Raw genomic sequence first — 15765 nt, forward strand, 5'->3', positions numbered from 1 at the left:
AAGAGAAAACTTAATTTGTCATTTGCAGCCTGGTCTTGTTTTAAGGTAAAATATCTGCCATTCACATTTGCCTGTTCTGAGTGTGATTTTCTTATGTAAGCTGGGTGCAAAAAAATGTGTCTGCAGACATGATGTTGCAGGATCATGACAGTTTAATATACTAACAATGCAGTTTGTTTATGTCACTGATATTAATATAGTGTCTGAACCTAAAACCACACAGCTGGTAAATGTTTCCATGTTTTGGTTTGTGGTTCTATGGGCAATTACAGTAGATGTTTAAAGTGAGTAAGGAAGGGTGAACTTCCCAAAATTAGACCAAAGTCCAGTTGCTTTGCCTATTTTATGTTGCCCAAATCCTGACTTTTGAAAGCATGACCAGAAACAAATCATACTAATTCAAATAACATTCTTTCTAAATTAATAATGCTGTAGAAAATTGTATTACTGAAAAATTTATTTGTCATTATGCTTTCAAAAATAAGGAATTAATCCTCAAAGAATTCTGAATACTTAACAACATAATGAGCCAAAACTCCAGAAGTGCTCCTTTTGACACAATTATTCTGCCCTTCATGCATGGATGCACACATATTTATGCTTTAGGTACTTAAAATTTAGCATTCATACTTTGCAGAAACAATAAAAGCTAGGATAGACATTGAAATAGATACTTCTAAGTAGTAACTTTCTTGATAGCGCAGCAGATGCCAAGATAAAGAAAGATTTACACAGAGACAATGAAAATGCAGGATCATTTGAGAACAATAAAAAAGTAAATGGTTGGAATTGTTAACAGCAACAGCTGTGAAAAGAAATTAGAGAAGATTAAAAGTATAGAAGAGAACAATAATAGTAAAAACTCTTTAAAATTTAAATTGCTTCACAAGAGATATTCTATAATTATGGCTTCTATAGGTATTTGAATAGGAACTGCAAAAACAGTGAGGTATAGATACTTAAATTTTTTTCCAACATCCTAAGAACTTACTCATACTATAAAATCACAACCAAGAAAATGATAGCAGATCACACAACTATATGAACCATGCTGACTTTAAGACCTACAATGACTTTTTTAGACTGTGAACAGAGTAGGTCACAGGCATACTGAGTGGTGAAGGCAGATACAAAGATATTGGAAGCCTCCCTACACAATTAAGTTTTACAGCAAAACTCAGTTTTTCCCAAGAAAGCCTTAGACAGCAAGAAGAACCTATATCTGTTTCTGTGTTTTACTATTTATTATTTCATATCTGTGGGATGGGTATTTATTGCCATAGACACAGGTACCCAGTGTTGGAGAGACCTGAAATGTTGGCAAAGGAAAGAGTAGATGGCTGAATGTGTACACACAGTGAATAATTCAATACTGTGGCATATACATTTCCTTTATCCATAGCAAATCCTGCTCTGCAACCAGAAGCAGCAAACTGAACAGGTAATAGTTGCAACTTGGCAGAAAAGTGGTCACATCAATACCAAACTGCAGAAACACATAGCAGAAAACACAGTATTAGTACAGTGATGAAACAAACATCACACAGATTCATCTGGATAGAAAGACAAAAAGTAAAGTATGCCCTTCCATTTAGCAACATCCCAATGGGGTAAATTCCAAATGACAGCAGAAATTTCAATGTGCTTCTAGAAGTGTACAAGCATTATATTCTCTTTGATTTTCAACTTACTGTTCATGATATCTCAGCCTTTTCTGATACGACCAACCCTATGAAACAGAGCTCCCAGATCAATGCCTATTAAACTCTAGAAAAGTTCCTTTTTCAAAAGCACAGTATTCCAACTCAAGGCTCATCTACTCAGACAAACACCAGAAGAAGACTTATAGTCATTCATGCAGGAAGTTAGCTAATAAACTACAGGCAAAATCTGGAATTATTTTATTATCATTAATAATGTATTATGGTGATTATGGTTTGGCTGAGAACAACCAGGCCAGCCTGAGCTAGTCTGAGATAACTGCCAAATCTTCTGCACACATGGCAGATGGTGAAAGCATTTGGGAGACTCCTTATGTATAAGAACTCTGTATTACGGGGGCTCAGATTCAATGCAACAGCAAAGTAGCTGAAGTGGGTCATGATAGAAGCACACTAAGCAGCATAAACATTAAAGCATTGGGTTTCATCCAAAAAAAAAGGTGAAAGAGAAAGAATACTACATTCAAGGGATGTGAGGGGAAAGTGATTGTACAACCAATGTTGACTTAGGAAGGTGAAGAAAGCTGTGGCTTATGACACACTGCACTAAATTCTGCATGTATAGGGAGTGGAAGGACAATGTTTGAACTCAGTGGAGCTTACTTTAAATTTCCTTAACGGTTTTCATGAACATCACAGGGTGGTTTGGAAACATTACAACCTACATTGCAACAAACCTTATTCTTCCGAAGAACATAATTCATTCTCTGTGCTTATATCTAACCTCTTTGGCTCATCTTACTTTGAAAAAGGCTTTGAAATCCAAGCATGTTCCTCAAGTACTCCCTCTAGAAGTCCCAGGAGGCAAATGCTAGAGCGTAGAGGAAGTAGACAGGACAATAAATGAAATGTAATACCACTGAGAACTCTCTTAGCCATATTCCATGTTATACCCGATAAAGAAAATCTATCTTCCTCTCTGATTAATTTCTTATGGTAACTGAAACAAGGTAAATTGGAAGGAATAGGTATTTATTAAAAAAAAAAAAAGTGTTTAATTAAAAAAAAAAAAGAAAACAAAACCAAAAACAAACAAATAAAAAACCCATAAACAAATAAAAAAACAACACTTAATGAAACAACTGTTGACATCTGATGCTGCCAGTGTCCTTCCAGCCTTTACAATTCCTTCACCAGAACAAGCAAGTTTGCTGTACTACTTTCTGCATCAATGTGCTTTATGCAAGCAACACTTAAGCCTTGGCTAATGTCGACTTTGTGACTTTTAACTTTTATGAAGTTGTTCAAGGAGCAATTCAATGTTATTATGGGGATGAGCTCTCTAGGGCTAGGTTTCCAACATGGAGATCCTTCAATCCTTTGCTTTTTGGGAAGATGTGGAGATACAGGTGCTCTCGAAACAATTTAGTGTCATCACAATGGGGACCTGCCTGTCTTTTTACATGATCCAGAAAAAGATCTGAAAGTACAAATTTACCAGAAATGGCATTACCCTTGGAGATATCAGTCCACATCTCTAAAGAATATTGTACTGCCAGCTCCCAAAGAGAAAAAGTTTTAAAATATAAGCAGAAGCTATAACTTAAGTTGTCAGAAAAAAACCCAGGTTGAGTTTTCATGAGCATGGGATTGCTGTCAGCAAATGTTCTGCCTGTAGTAATGGGCAAAATACCAAAACTTCTCTTCCACTTGCTAATGTAAATCAGATATTTGCAGCATATAATTTATTTTCTGCCTGAAAAAAGATGCCAGCAGAGTCCTTTACAACAGAAAGGCAAGGGCAGATCATGCCAGTTATGATAAAGGCTTATACTAATGATACCACAGAGAAAATGCATATGTCCTTCACATATATAGAGGGATGACAGTGAGGAGAATAATCCTCTTTCACAGAAGTTCATCATCCCAGTGGCAAGGCATACCTTGAAGCTGTGACACAAACCCTATTATTTTTTGTTCACAGTAGACAAAAAATGTTGCAAAAGGCTATGTGAGATCAGATGAAATCTTAGGTACCTACACTATTGTGAAGGACCGAAGCTTACCCTGCCGAAGTCTCAGCAATCTCTATCACTTTTTCCCCCTGATTTCACATCATAAATGTGGCACACATTCTTGAAGATCATCATAAACAATTTTTTCTACCTATCACAGATTTTTTTGCAACCAGTTTTGGTAAGCATGTGTTTTATTACCATCAGAACTCATAAAATTATTTACATTTTACACTTCCTAATCAACGTTTTGCTTTCTCAAGGAATAACATGCACTTATATGTAAAAAACCTCCCCCCTATATCCACAAATAATGATTAAGTTTGTAAAAGTAAAGTATTGAAAGGTCATGCAATGCCAGAATTTGTCTGAATAGCCATAATTTAAATACCTTATGCCTGTGCATTATGAAAAAACTTTTAATTGAATATTAAAATAGTATATACTATGAAACCTCATTTAGAGGGTCTAGAAAAACATAGGAATCCAGTTTGCTTTCTTTGTGTAAGGGAAATCAGTCATTACTTGAAGTTCTACTTCACATTTGTAGATGATAGACTCTGCAAAATATGTATGAACCTGCACACTGTACAGAACAAACAAATACCTTCATTAAGACAAATAAGAATCCAGTGTTTGAGTGGCATCTAAGAAAAAGTAAAAAAAACCTTATTTTGGACCTCTTTGTTTTTTCTTTTCCCCAAGGGGAAATCTGCGTGGTTTGAAACCTGGGTGTGAATATTACATGGTGGGACGAGCTACTTCACTTCCAAGGGAAAAAAGAGAGGCATACAAAAATGTGGGCAGTCATGACATTCTCTAATTACATGACTGCCAGCCTCTAAATATTCTACCCTCTCTCTCACTTTGAGCATAAGGTTACTGTTCTCACATACAGAGTTCCACAAAAGTCCCTCCTGCCCACATCTCATTTCTCATTTTCTCCTTCTGTTACTGCCTGAGGTCTATCCACATTATTTTCTTAAACACCTACTGTACACTTTTGCTGGTCTTTGCATCATGTCAATGCTTGCATTCCAAAGAACCTATCCATGTTCATTTGAATTTCTATTTAAAATAGGGTTTTTTTGCAAGGTCAACAAATGCTCTGATGTCAGCTAAAGCAACCTTCTTTTTTAAGTAACTGGTTTCCTAGATGAAAATTATGTCCTTTATCCTGATGCATTGCTTGCACTGCTTGACCAATGCAGACTATTCCTGACTTACCTAACAGGCATATTTTCATCAGAAAATGTGAAAAGCAAAATTTATATCATACCTCAGTAAATATCCTAGAACTTCGTCAACTAATTTGCCAGGTTTATAAAACCAGAACAACTCCATGAACCTTTTCCCCCTTCGCCCCCTTTGTGATTCAATATTTTTTTCTTTTTTCCTAAATGAAACTTGATTTTAAAACAAGGGCACTCGAATTGACCCCATAACATTTTAGAATGCCAAATTTCACAGCTGTTCCTTATCAGTATGATGGTCTGACCAAAACCTCAGTGCTGAGAGCTCCAAGTTCTGCAAAAGCTGACCTATGAATTTTAATTTCTTAGATGTGGATACAAGCCACCAATATGAATCTACTTTAAGCTTAAGGAAAAGAAAGAGACATACTAGTGAGAGCATGTTTTTATGCTGACACCCATATATAAGGGCAGGATGGACTTGTTTGTTTTATCACACTGTACAAACAGTGGGATAGAACCTCAATTCTCACTTCTCACTACTTGCCAGTCCTGCCTTCTTCTGATACTTGCAAAGGGCAAAACAGGTGGACAAGACCATTGTTCTAGTTCCCACCAAATCCAAATGTATGTTTGGACCATGTCACCAGGCAGACACAAGCTGTCTGCTGCCTAGAGACCATGTGAATTTTCCCTTTGCTCATCAACTGATAAGGCAACCTGTAAAAATCATGTCCCATTTCAGAAGTTTAAGATTGAAAATAAGGTCTGGGCTTCTTAGTATACATCTACAACAAAAAGTTCTTCCTGAGTCTCATTCCCATGTGAGAAATTTGCTTTTTTCCCCCCACTCATTGTGGTATTTGCTACTTTGGGTGCTCAGAAAACTCACAGCCTCAGAAGCTTGCTTCCTATTCCTTATATGATATTTTAGCAAGTATGAAGTATGCAAAATATTTATAGAGCTCAAACAGGTTTTTACTTAGCAAAGCACTGTTACCTGTCAGCATCCACAGTCACGTCATGAACCCCTCTCTGGATGACGTCTCGAGAGGCAGCAAGGTCTGGTATTCGGTTCAGACTTCTTGTATATAGGTTGAGTCCTCCATCTGTCATGTACCTGAAAATAAATTTGTGGTCAATCAGTGGGAAATGCAGCCATCTGGCAACATGTTTCATTTTAAAGTTAATGGTCTGTGAAATTCAAATGTTTAAGGTACAGGTCATCTTATTAGATGGTAGACTTATACTAAATATTCCCAATTTATGTGTCCGGCACAGGGAGATTGGGTACTTGCCTGTTTTCTGGGATCATTTGCCTTTTTCTGTGATGGCTTACAGGCCAACCTCTTTTACTAAAATATTTTTAGACTCAAGCCCTCAAGTATGTCCAACAGCACATTTTAAATACTGTGGTTTTGCCAAAAAATAGCACCAGGTGCAAGAAACATCGATCTAGCTAAAAACCCAAGGAATTAGGAACCCAAATTCATAGTCCCTGCTGTTGGGATCTAATTATTCAGATATGAAAGAGAGAGATATCCACTGAAGACCTTACAATGATATTTAAGAACATTTTTTATGTGTGTTCCTTTTATTTGATTCTCACCACTTCACATTATAATGCATGTCTAATTAATGAAACAGTGAGTATAGTGCTGCTTACTCACTAGAGGTCCATTAAAAGTTTATGAATTAGAAGTACCAGCAATCATTTCTGGAATGTCTACCTACAGTTTGGTTGTCTCTCTGAGATGTCTTGGCCCTTACAAGGGAGCAGCATCACCAGCCTGTCTTGCCCACAGGACTTCTCCATTATGTTCTCAAAGGATCTTTTGTTAAACTGTCCTCCCTCTTAGGCTCTTGTTCTTTCTGTTTCCCTCTTGTATTTTCTGATAACTTTAATTTACCAACAAAGTTAGCATAAATTTATCTTTGAAGGACCATGCACATGTATGGCACTGAACATAGAAGCACACATATTCAGAAAAAAAATTTCGTACCTCACCGAACCTATTAAAAATAAAGTACAGACATACTGAAATAGGTGTAGTCCCAGTGTTAGGTTGATGGCTAAAATGATCTCCCAGAGTTTACTCATGATTCAGTCTTTAACACAAGCTCTCCTTGAGCCATGAAATGGTGCGACACAAACACACCTTTGAGTCTAAGCATGCATGCAAGCACACAAACCTTTAACTTTAGTAATTACATAGAATCCCAAGCACAAACCAAGGCATGCACACACACTGCTTCTACTCCAGCTGTTCTGTTGGCCCTCTCCCTGTGGTTCCTTCTGGGAACAGATTTAATTGAAATAATCTGTGACAGAGACCTGAGGGCCAACTCAGCAGTCTGGGAGCACCTGCCTCTGCCTCCACCCACATGGTTTGGGGTGGCTGAACAGATGCAGGCCTTGAGAGCAAAGCTGCAGTAGTGGAGCCCTGCGTGGTAGTTCCAGTCTGAGAAGGCATCATGTCCTGGCTGGCAGTATGGATGAAAGCAACCTCAAGTGCATTAAAACACAAAGGGTTCCACTGATTATTTTCAACAAAAATCTGAGGCGTTTTAATGCATGGGGAAGATTTGGCCAGCAGTTTGGCAAAGTATTTCTGAAGCCTTGGTATCTGGTGTTTGGAGAAGGTAACTTCACATTTGTTTTCAAAGGTAAATTAACAGCCACATTTACATATTATATTCATCTTTTTATTAAAGACAAAATTCAGACTTTTTTGACAGATTATTTAGCTAGCCTTAAATTATCCAGTAGATTCCACAGCTCTAGAATTGCATATTAAATTTAGCTGTGGCTTGAATGCAATCCAAACTATATGCATTTTTTTTCTTCTCTAAGTACTGAAAGACTTTACAAGTGCAAGAGGCCTTCCTTGCACTAATTTCTAATTACTGCTGCATTCTTTTCCCCAAGTGTTTAAAGTAATTAAACTGATAATGGAAGAGGCATAGAGGAGATAAGACTTTACATGCCTCAGTGAATCCTGAAATTTCAGAGCTTATCAAATTGTTTTTAACATTTACTGCACCTAAAAATGTTAACTGAGCACAGAGCAACTTAGTATCTATTGAGTTATCCTTATTACAGATGCAAAGCAAAGTCACATAAGATGGCTATATTCATCCTTTAATATGATAAGCTAATTAATACAACCCATGAGGCACTGCAAAGGATTCCCTTTTTTAAAATTTTGAATTAAACCGTGCATCTGTCTAAAACAGCATTAATATTTCCTTTATAATAAGAGGTCCTCAGACATTAAAGTATCATATTTTCCATATGTATTTTCTCTTTTCTAGCATATATAAATATGGCATCCTGCTTGACAGTCATTAATGATGTGTTGTGGACAATGTTGTCAGCAGTGCTCAGTACAGGGATCACTGAAAAAGTAGATCAGGGAGATACAAGAATATGCTTTCTTTACAATTATGCTTTTTCTAGAGATCTGTCTTTAGATGGTGCTTGAGATGAGACACTACTCTAGAGACAGTTTGATCACAGACTTAGATTTGCCTTTAGGAATGTATCATACTCGATTTCATCCCCCACTATTCTCTAATCATAGCTATACTTCAAACTAAGAGATTAGATTGACTGCAAGAATTCTGAAATTATAGAGTGAAGCAGTGTGATGTGACATGACCAGGTACTCTATGGAACTTCTGTTTAACATAGTGTTACACGAGTCAGCAATCAGCCTTGAGATGCCAACACTGAACAGTAATTTAAGCAGAACTGTAACATGGCTGTTCTTTTTTAATGATGGTCTAGGAGTTCTAACATACACAGGACTGAAGTGACTTGTGTTCCTAGATTGATATAAGAATTGCTGAATTCAAAACACATTGAATGCAGTACCTCGAACTGCAGTACCCTAATTGATTGAGCAAACAAAAATAATTGTGATTCTTCCTCCTGGATATACTAAGAGAGTAACTGGTCAAGTCTTTTATGAAAAGATATTGCTGCTGCTCAAATGATATTCACAGTTGAAAACCTACTATAAAGGCCCATTACAATGACTATGCAAGACAATATCTAAAGTGGAAACAGAAAGTCAGTGCTGTCAACAACTGCTTTTCATCAGCTACATCCAATGCCGTACCTACCATCTCAAACAAAACATAAAAATACCAAAAGAAGACTCCTCCCAGGAAAAGCAATGCAAAATGCTGGTTCACAGGACAACCAGAATTTTCCAGTAAGTTTCCAGTAAGTAATAGTGGAACTCAAAGTTTACAGCAAAGTCATTTGATGTTCAAGGAGAAGAACAGAATTTGAAGGCAGCTGAGAATATCACTGTCAGATTGGAGGTTTATTTTTTTTATATGTATATTTAAATATTGCAAATAATGCAACTTCTGCTTGTGTGCCAAAATTTTTAGAAACATCCTTCTACTCCAACCAATCATGCATTAGTTCAAATGGGGAAAAAGTGCTACTTACCCACTGTTGATGTCATCAGTCCTCAGGCTTTTCCCAAGAATGTCTCCATCACTCATGTAGCCACCAACATCAGCTTCAGAGGATATGTCCAAATCACCAGTTCCCTTCTCACTCATGTCAATCTGTGAGATATTTCCAAGGCGAGAAACAGCAGCTCGGCGAAGCGGGGTGGTGTACATGAACCGAGAAGGGTCTGTGTGGATGAAGCGATTTGTACTGCTGCGAGGATAACCAACACCCAGGGATGGAGCATCTCCTGCCTGCAGCCGAGGACTGGCCTGCCCCAGCCTCCAAGTCACAGGGGTCGATCGGCTGGATAAGCTTGGTATGCTTCTTCCATTCACCTCAGTTGTCACAGTGCTGTCAAAAGTTGTCTCCAATGTGCTGCCAAACAAAATGGAGAAGTCAGTGAACTGTGCTTTCTATGTTCCTGAGAAAGCAAGAAAAGTGAAGGCTGGTGGAAAGCATATATGTTTTTAAAAATTCTCTGTGCATATGTGCTTTCACCATATGCATACATATGCTTGTATATGCCTTTAGTACTGAGGCCAGTCCTGTTTAGTATCTTTATAAATGACCTCGATGAGGGGATTGAGTGCCCCCTCAGTCACTGTGCTGATGACAGAAAGTTTGGCAGGAGTGTTGATCTGCTGGAGGGCAGGAAGGCTCTGCAGAGAGATCTGGACAGCCTGGATCAGTAGGCCAAGGCCAATTGTGTGAGGTTCAGCAAGGCCAAGAACCAAGTCCTACACTTGGGTCCCAACAACCCCATGCAGTGCTACAGGCTGGGGACAGAGTGGCTGGAAAGCAGCCCAGCAAAAAAAGAGCTGGGGGTGCTGGTGACAGTGGCTGAACATGAGCCAGCCTGTGCCCAGGTGGCCAAGAAGGCCAGTGGCATCCTGGCCTGAATCAGAAATAGTGTGGCCAGCAGGAGCAGGGAAATTTTTATCCACCTCTGCTTGGCACTGGTGAGGCCACACATCAAATCCTGTGTCCAGTTCTGGGCTCCTCAGTACAAGAAAGACACTGAGGTGCTGGAGTGTGTCCAGAGAAGGGCAACGGAGCTGGTGAAGAGTCTGGAGCACAAGTCTGATGAGGAGCAGCTGAGGGAGTGGCCTGGACAAAAGGAGGTTAAGGGGAGACGTTACCACTCTAGAAATGCCTGAAAGGAGGTTGCATTCAGATAGGGACTGGCCTCTTCCCCTAGATAATGAGTGATATGACAAGAGGAAATGGCCTCAAGTTGTAACAGGGGAGGTTTACAGTAGATATGAGGAAAAATTTCTTCATGGATACGTTTGACCAACACTGGAACTGGCTGTCCAGGGAAGAGGTGGAGTTGCCATTACTGGAAGTATCTACAAGACTTGTAGATGTGACACTTTGGGACAGGCTTTATTGGTGGACTTGGCAGTGCTGAGCTAATGGTTGGACTTGGTGATCTTATAGGTCTTTTCCAAATGAAACAATTTTATGGTTCCATAATTCTATAACCTCTACTTGTGGGAATGGTGCCAAACACCCAGTATCTTAACCAAGATTAGAACAAGAGAATATTGACCCTAGAGGTTTTATTAATCTGCGCATGTGAGGTGCTGTGGGAAAACTATTTTGGTGGAAAATCCACCAAACAAGTGCGTGACTTAGTGTGATTGAAAATAATCACGTCCATGGAATACTTGAGACATGTTTTGTGTGTTACAAAATTAGCAGAGACCCCAGACACCAATCAGAAGGTGGTGGTTTATCTGTAACAAAATTAAAAGGGAGCTCATGTGGGAAAAAAAGGGAAGGAGAGGAAAAAAACACCTGGAGAGCTCAAAACTGCAACAATGCATCAGTGTGTCTTTTTCTCACTGCTGACATATTTATTTTTTACATTTAGATTTTTCCTTGCATTTGATCTCATCCCCAACATCTACTTATAAAATTACCTAAATAAATTTTATCAGCTTCTAAATAAATGTGTATGAAACAATTGTCTTTATGAATGATGGTATAGGACACTTTGACAGTATAGTATATTAAAGTCATATTTAAGTTGCTAAGGCAGTTTAGTGTCATAGATAATTTTCCCTTGCAAGCCTCTCATTCATTCAGCAATTAGTAATACTCTCCCATGGTCCATATTTTTAGTAGTCTACACAAAACCAGTATACCTGTGGCTTATCTGGGTCCCTCTAAGGCTGGACATGGTTTCTTCCAAATTCTGTCTCAGGTCTGCAATATTCTTGACAGTTCTCATTCTTCTTGTTTCAGGGTCTTCCCCTGCAAGAAAACCAGCATACACTTCAGCATGTGAGTTTATAAGGTTGAATAAAGTGCACATATGTATCCAGCTGAGAATGCACAAATATGATTGTAAATATCTTAATCTTTTAAAAAATAAAACTTCATCCTTTCATTAACAGAACACATATATGCTTCTAAATAACATGTGGTATGTAAAAAAACCTACCGAAGTATCCCTGTTAAGGCCCAAATCTATTAATGAAACTCTGATTTACACTGTTGGAATTTTTATCCTCTGTAATCAAGGCATGATGCAACCCCAGACCACTTGATATATTATAAAGTCTCTTTTTAGTCCTTGACATTTTACATAAATCAGTAGGAAAAAAAGCTACAGTAAATCTGTGATCTGTCATTCCAAAAAAAAACTAGGATGACTCTTAGAACAACTCTTCAGCATTCACTTAATATTAACACGGGCTATTTCAAAGTACTTCTCAAGTAAGGCACTTAATAAAGCATCTTTCCTGTACTGTAATGCTTTCCTGAAGAGGGACATTATTCTTCATATGGGATAAAATAAAATACGCTGCTTGGGATACAAATCTGAACACTGTAAGCACACTCATCATTTATACAATTAGAGGTTTCAACAGCCTTCAGGATCCATTGTGAAAAGCTAGTCTCATATCTCAGATAATGAGGCTTTCAGAACTTCACCTGGAACATCCAGAACAATATTTACTTCATACAATTAAAAATAAATTTAAAAAAGGAGAGAAGTTATATATGATATGTTACAAAAGAGAAACATCATAAACCTCAAAGAAGCCTCCAGTGGTCATACACAAAGAAACAGAAATGCAGGTTTTCTAAGAAATTCATAGATCAAGGAAGTTTAATTCATTTTACTTTTGAACAACAAGAGAATTTCAAAAGAAATTCTATGACAAAAATCTCTGATTTGTTCAAGGCTAGTGTTTTATTTCTGATCGTGTCCTGTATCTGTTGCTTGTTAGAAGGCTGGCAAGAAACATCAGTATTAGAGTTAAATGTAAAATGCTGAACTTGAAGTGCAAATAATTCCTTTTTGACTCTATCAATCACATCATACCTCACAGACAGACCTTACTGACCTATAGTCAGGTCCTATTGCCCAAACAGTATGTAGGCTGCTAAGAAAAATCTCAACTTCTGACATTAAATGGAAATAAATTATTTCATATAAATTCTATATAAACTTTAATTCCTCCTCAACAGGCAAACGATGCATTGAACTAGCCAACATAACCTGCAGCTGTGGCTTAATGTCAAACCAGCTTTCACAGCAATGCCATTCTGAGGTTTTCCCATCTATCCTGCCCTGGTTGTGTCTTCTGTCCACTTTGCTGCAGCCAAACAGTCCTTTGGAAAATTATGTTTGCCTATTTCATGACTCACAAAAAATTCTTCAGTGCTTTAATGATGCTAATGTCTATAAACGTCTGGTTTGGCACCATGGAACTGACAGCGGGATCAACACCTGGGCAGGATGGGAAAAAAAAGTGGGGATACAGGCCCTGCACTGCTGCCAAACTCTCTCTTCTCAAGCCACACCCCAAGGCCACGTCTGTTCACAGTATTTAGTTTCATAAAATAAACTACCTGTGTACATTTTTACACATAGTGTCTTGCAAGAGGCAAATGTCTGCAGTCACTGAAATTAGTTGCAACTGTTCCTGTGTTCCTAACACACTAACAACTGTGCTAGATGTGTTTGCTAAAGCACTGGCAATCAATGGATCCCACCAACTCTTAGCAGAAGTTTCTGTAACACCCTGGAGATTCCTGTGAGGCAAAAGGGCTCATGGCCAGGCTAAGCGGAAGACATTTACATCCTGTAAAACCTTTTAAAGCCCAGACAATTTCCAGGCACACTGTCCATGCCTGCCTCCAGCCAGTTGTCTGTGGTGCACTCAGTTCCTCAATCACTGCCCTTTGCTTTCCCTGCTCTGCCATATGCATTCCAATTGACTTCCAGGGGCACATTATATTCCTGCCATAATACCTATATAGGGAAGATCCAGTAAATGTTACCTGCCCTGCCTTGAACCAGAGGGAAAAGAATAGCTTGTTGGTATAAGAAAATGTTCTATTTACACAGAAAGACAAATTCTGGGGTCTATGCATGGAAAATTAAAGGCAAAGCAATACTTTACCTTTGTATTTATTTGAGTAACTGAATACAATTCATATTTTACAGTGACGTTGCCCTTTTCCTTCCTTGTTTATCCTTGTCAGTTGTCCTTTGCTGCATGTTAACATTGCAAATTCTTCCAGGAAAAGTGACAGCAGCTGTCTTTTTTAATATGTATTGCACAGTAAATGGCATAACAAAGCCTTGAGGTATAATTGCAATACATTAAATAAAAAGGTACATATGTGGCAAGCTGCCAAAATATATTTTCACAGTGAAGAACACTTCGCTTTCAGACAAATTACACCATAAAATTGCTGTTATTCTATCCTGCAGAAGTGAAAAGCTTGAGATCTAATCTCTTTTGATCTCTCAGTGACACAGCAGATAATTTCCACCAATTTTCATGAAAAAAAAAAAGTTAAATCTGAAGTTTATTTATATTAAAATACTACATAGTACTATTAAAAAAAAATCTCAAACTAACCGCTAGAGTGATTTGAAAGGAATAATTATTTTTTCTTTCCATCATTCCCTAAATGTCACTGGAATCCTGCTGTACCATGGATGAACAAGTCAGAGAGTATAAACAGTTGACAGTGAAGAAATTTTCTGTACTGAGTACAAGATCTTATGTTTTCATGACAGCACTGACTCCCCATCTACATCAAGCCTCCTTCTCTAAAGAGGACCATAGGGATGATGAATATGTTAATTTTTCTGAAAACTAGCTACACCGTGCCTGCTAGTGGAGACACTGCGGTGCTTATTGAATGAGGACTGGGTTCAAAGGGATCCCAGACTCTTCTGGGTACCTTGTTTCTTATAATATGGCACACTGTCATCATAGAGTCTAGCCATATTTGCAGACTCTAACATATCAGAAAAGCTCCTGGTCTTGTTATCTCAAGTGATTCTGGTTTGTACACTAAGAAAAAAACATTCTGTTTCACACATGGGGAGACTGCAATAAGACTACAACTAGGGTAACCTGAAACTTTCTGTCAAAATTCCGTTCCTCTTACAAGAAAGGCCATTTTTTCCAATCATTTGTAGCTTCATCATTTATATTAAACATGAATTTTCTAAAATATTGTCCCCAAATTTTTTGCCTATGAACAGCTAATCATTATTCCCTCAGTAAATTTCTGGGAAATAAATTGATTTCTTACACTGTGTGAGATACATTTACAGGAAATCAAAATAGACATTTTACAGAAACCACTAGATACTCAGGTCAGACTTTTACATTCACATTTCTGAAGCTCCCTAATAATTTCACATTCAATAATACTGTTCACAATAATTTCTGGTTTTCTGTACATGTAATCACAGCCCAAAGCAAATGGGAGAGTAATAATTCCATCAATTGTCTGATTTGCATGAAAGGATTTACAAATAATAAACATTTCCCCAGAGAATTGTCCACTATGAGATATTAAATCAATTCAGAAAGGAAAGCACCAGTTTTACCCTGCAAGAAGGGAAACTGAGGCTTACAAGAGAGCAGGGATTTGTCAGTGACAAACAGCTGAAGAGGAGCAGAGGCAGGTTAAAGCTCATTCTCCTGTGCTAGCAAGCTTTTGATCTCTATCAGAAGCCCTTTTAACCTACTGGTACAGTCTAATAATAAAAGGTATGCATATAAAGATAATTCTTATTTCTTTCTTGTTTGGAGATAACACTACATACACAGCAAAAATTTTGTCCTTAATGTTTAAACACAATCAGGACTAACATATCTACCAGCAAGAAGCTCCAGGCTAGGCACATGGCATATAACCTTCGTAAAGCAAGCAGATACTTCAACCATTTAACTGACTGAAGAACAAAGCTTTGGAAATGAACACTTTGAGCACTCTTAAAGGGCTGAGAGATGAAAAGTAACACAGAAGCCTTTGAAGCACCTATGGCTATGGACTTCAAATACTCACTGGCGTGCACAGATATAACAAAAGTGGCTATTTAAGCTGAACTGAAACCCTGTCACTCACAATTCCACATGCAGGGGAGCAGTTATCTG

General features: G+C 38.0%; 1 protein-coding gene across 1 annotated transcript in view; it reads right to left on the reverse strand.

Moving 5' to 3' along the window:
* Nucleotides 1-15765, reverse strand: part of NAV3 (neuron navigator 3) — a 248795-nt gene that overhangs the window by 95800 nt on the left and 137230 nt on the right. Inside the window, exons 10-12 of the mRNA XM_053978007.1 lie at nt 11494-11602; nt 9335-9718; nt 5870-5989 (exon numbers count right to left, since the gene is read on the reverse strand). Of these exons, the coding sequence (XP_053833982.1) occupies nt 5870-5989; nt 9335-9718; nt 11494-11602 (613 nt within the window). The remainder of the gene's footprint in view (nt 1-5869; nt 5990-9334; nt 9719-11493; nt 11603-15765) is intronic.

This window comes from Vidua macroura, chromosome 5, assembly GCF_024509145.1.
Source record: "Vidua macroura isolate BioBank_ID:100142 chromosome 5, ASM2450914v1, whole genome shotgun sequence".
NCBI classification, from domain to species: Eukaryota; Metazoa; Chordata; class Aves; order Passeriformes; family Viduidae; genus Vidua; species Vidua macroura.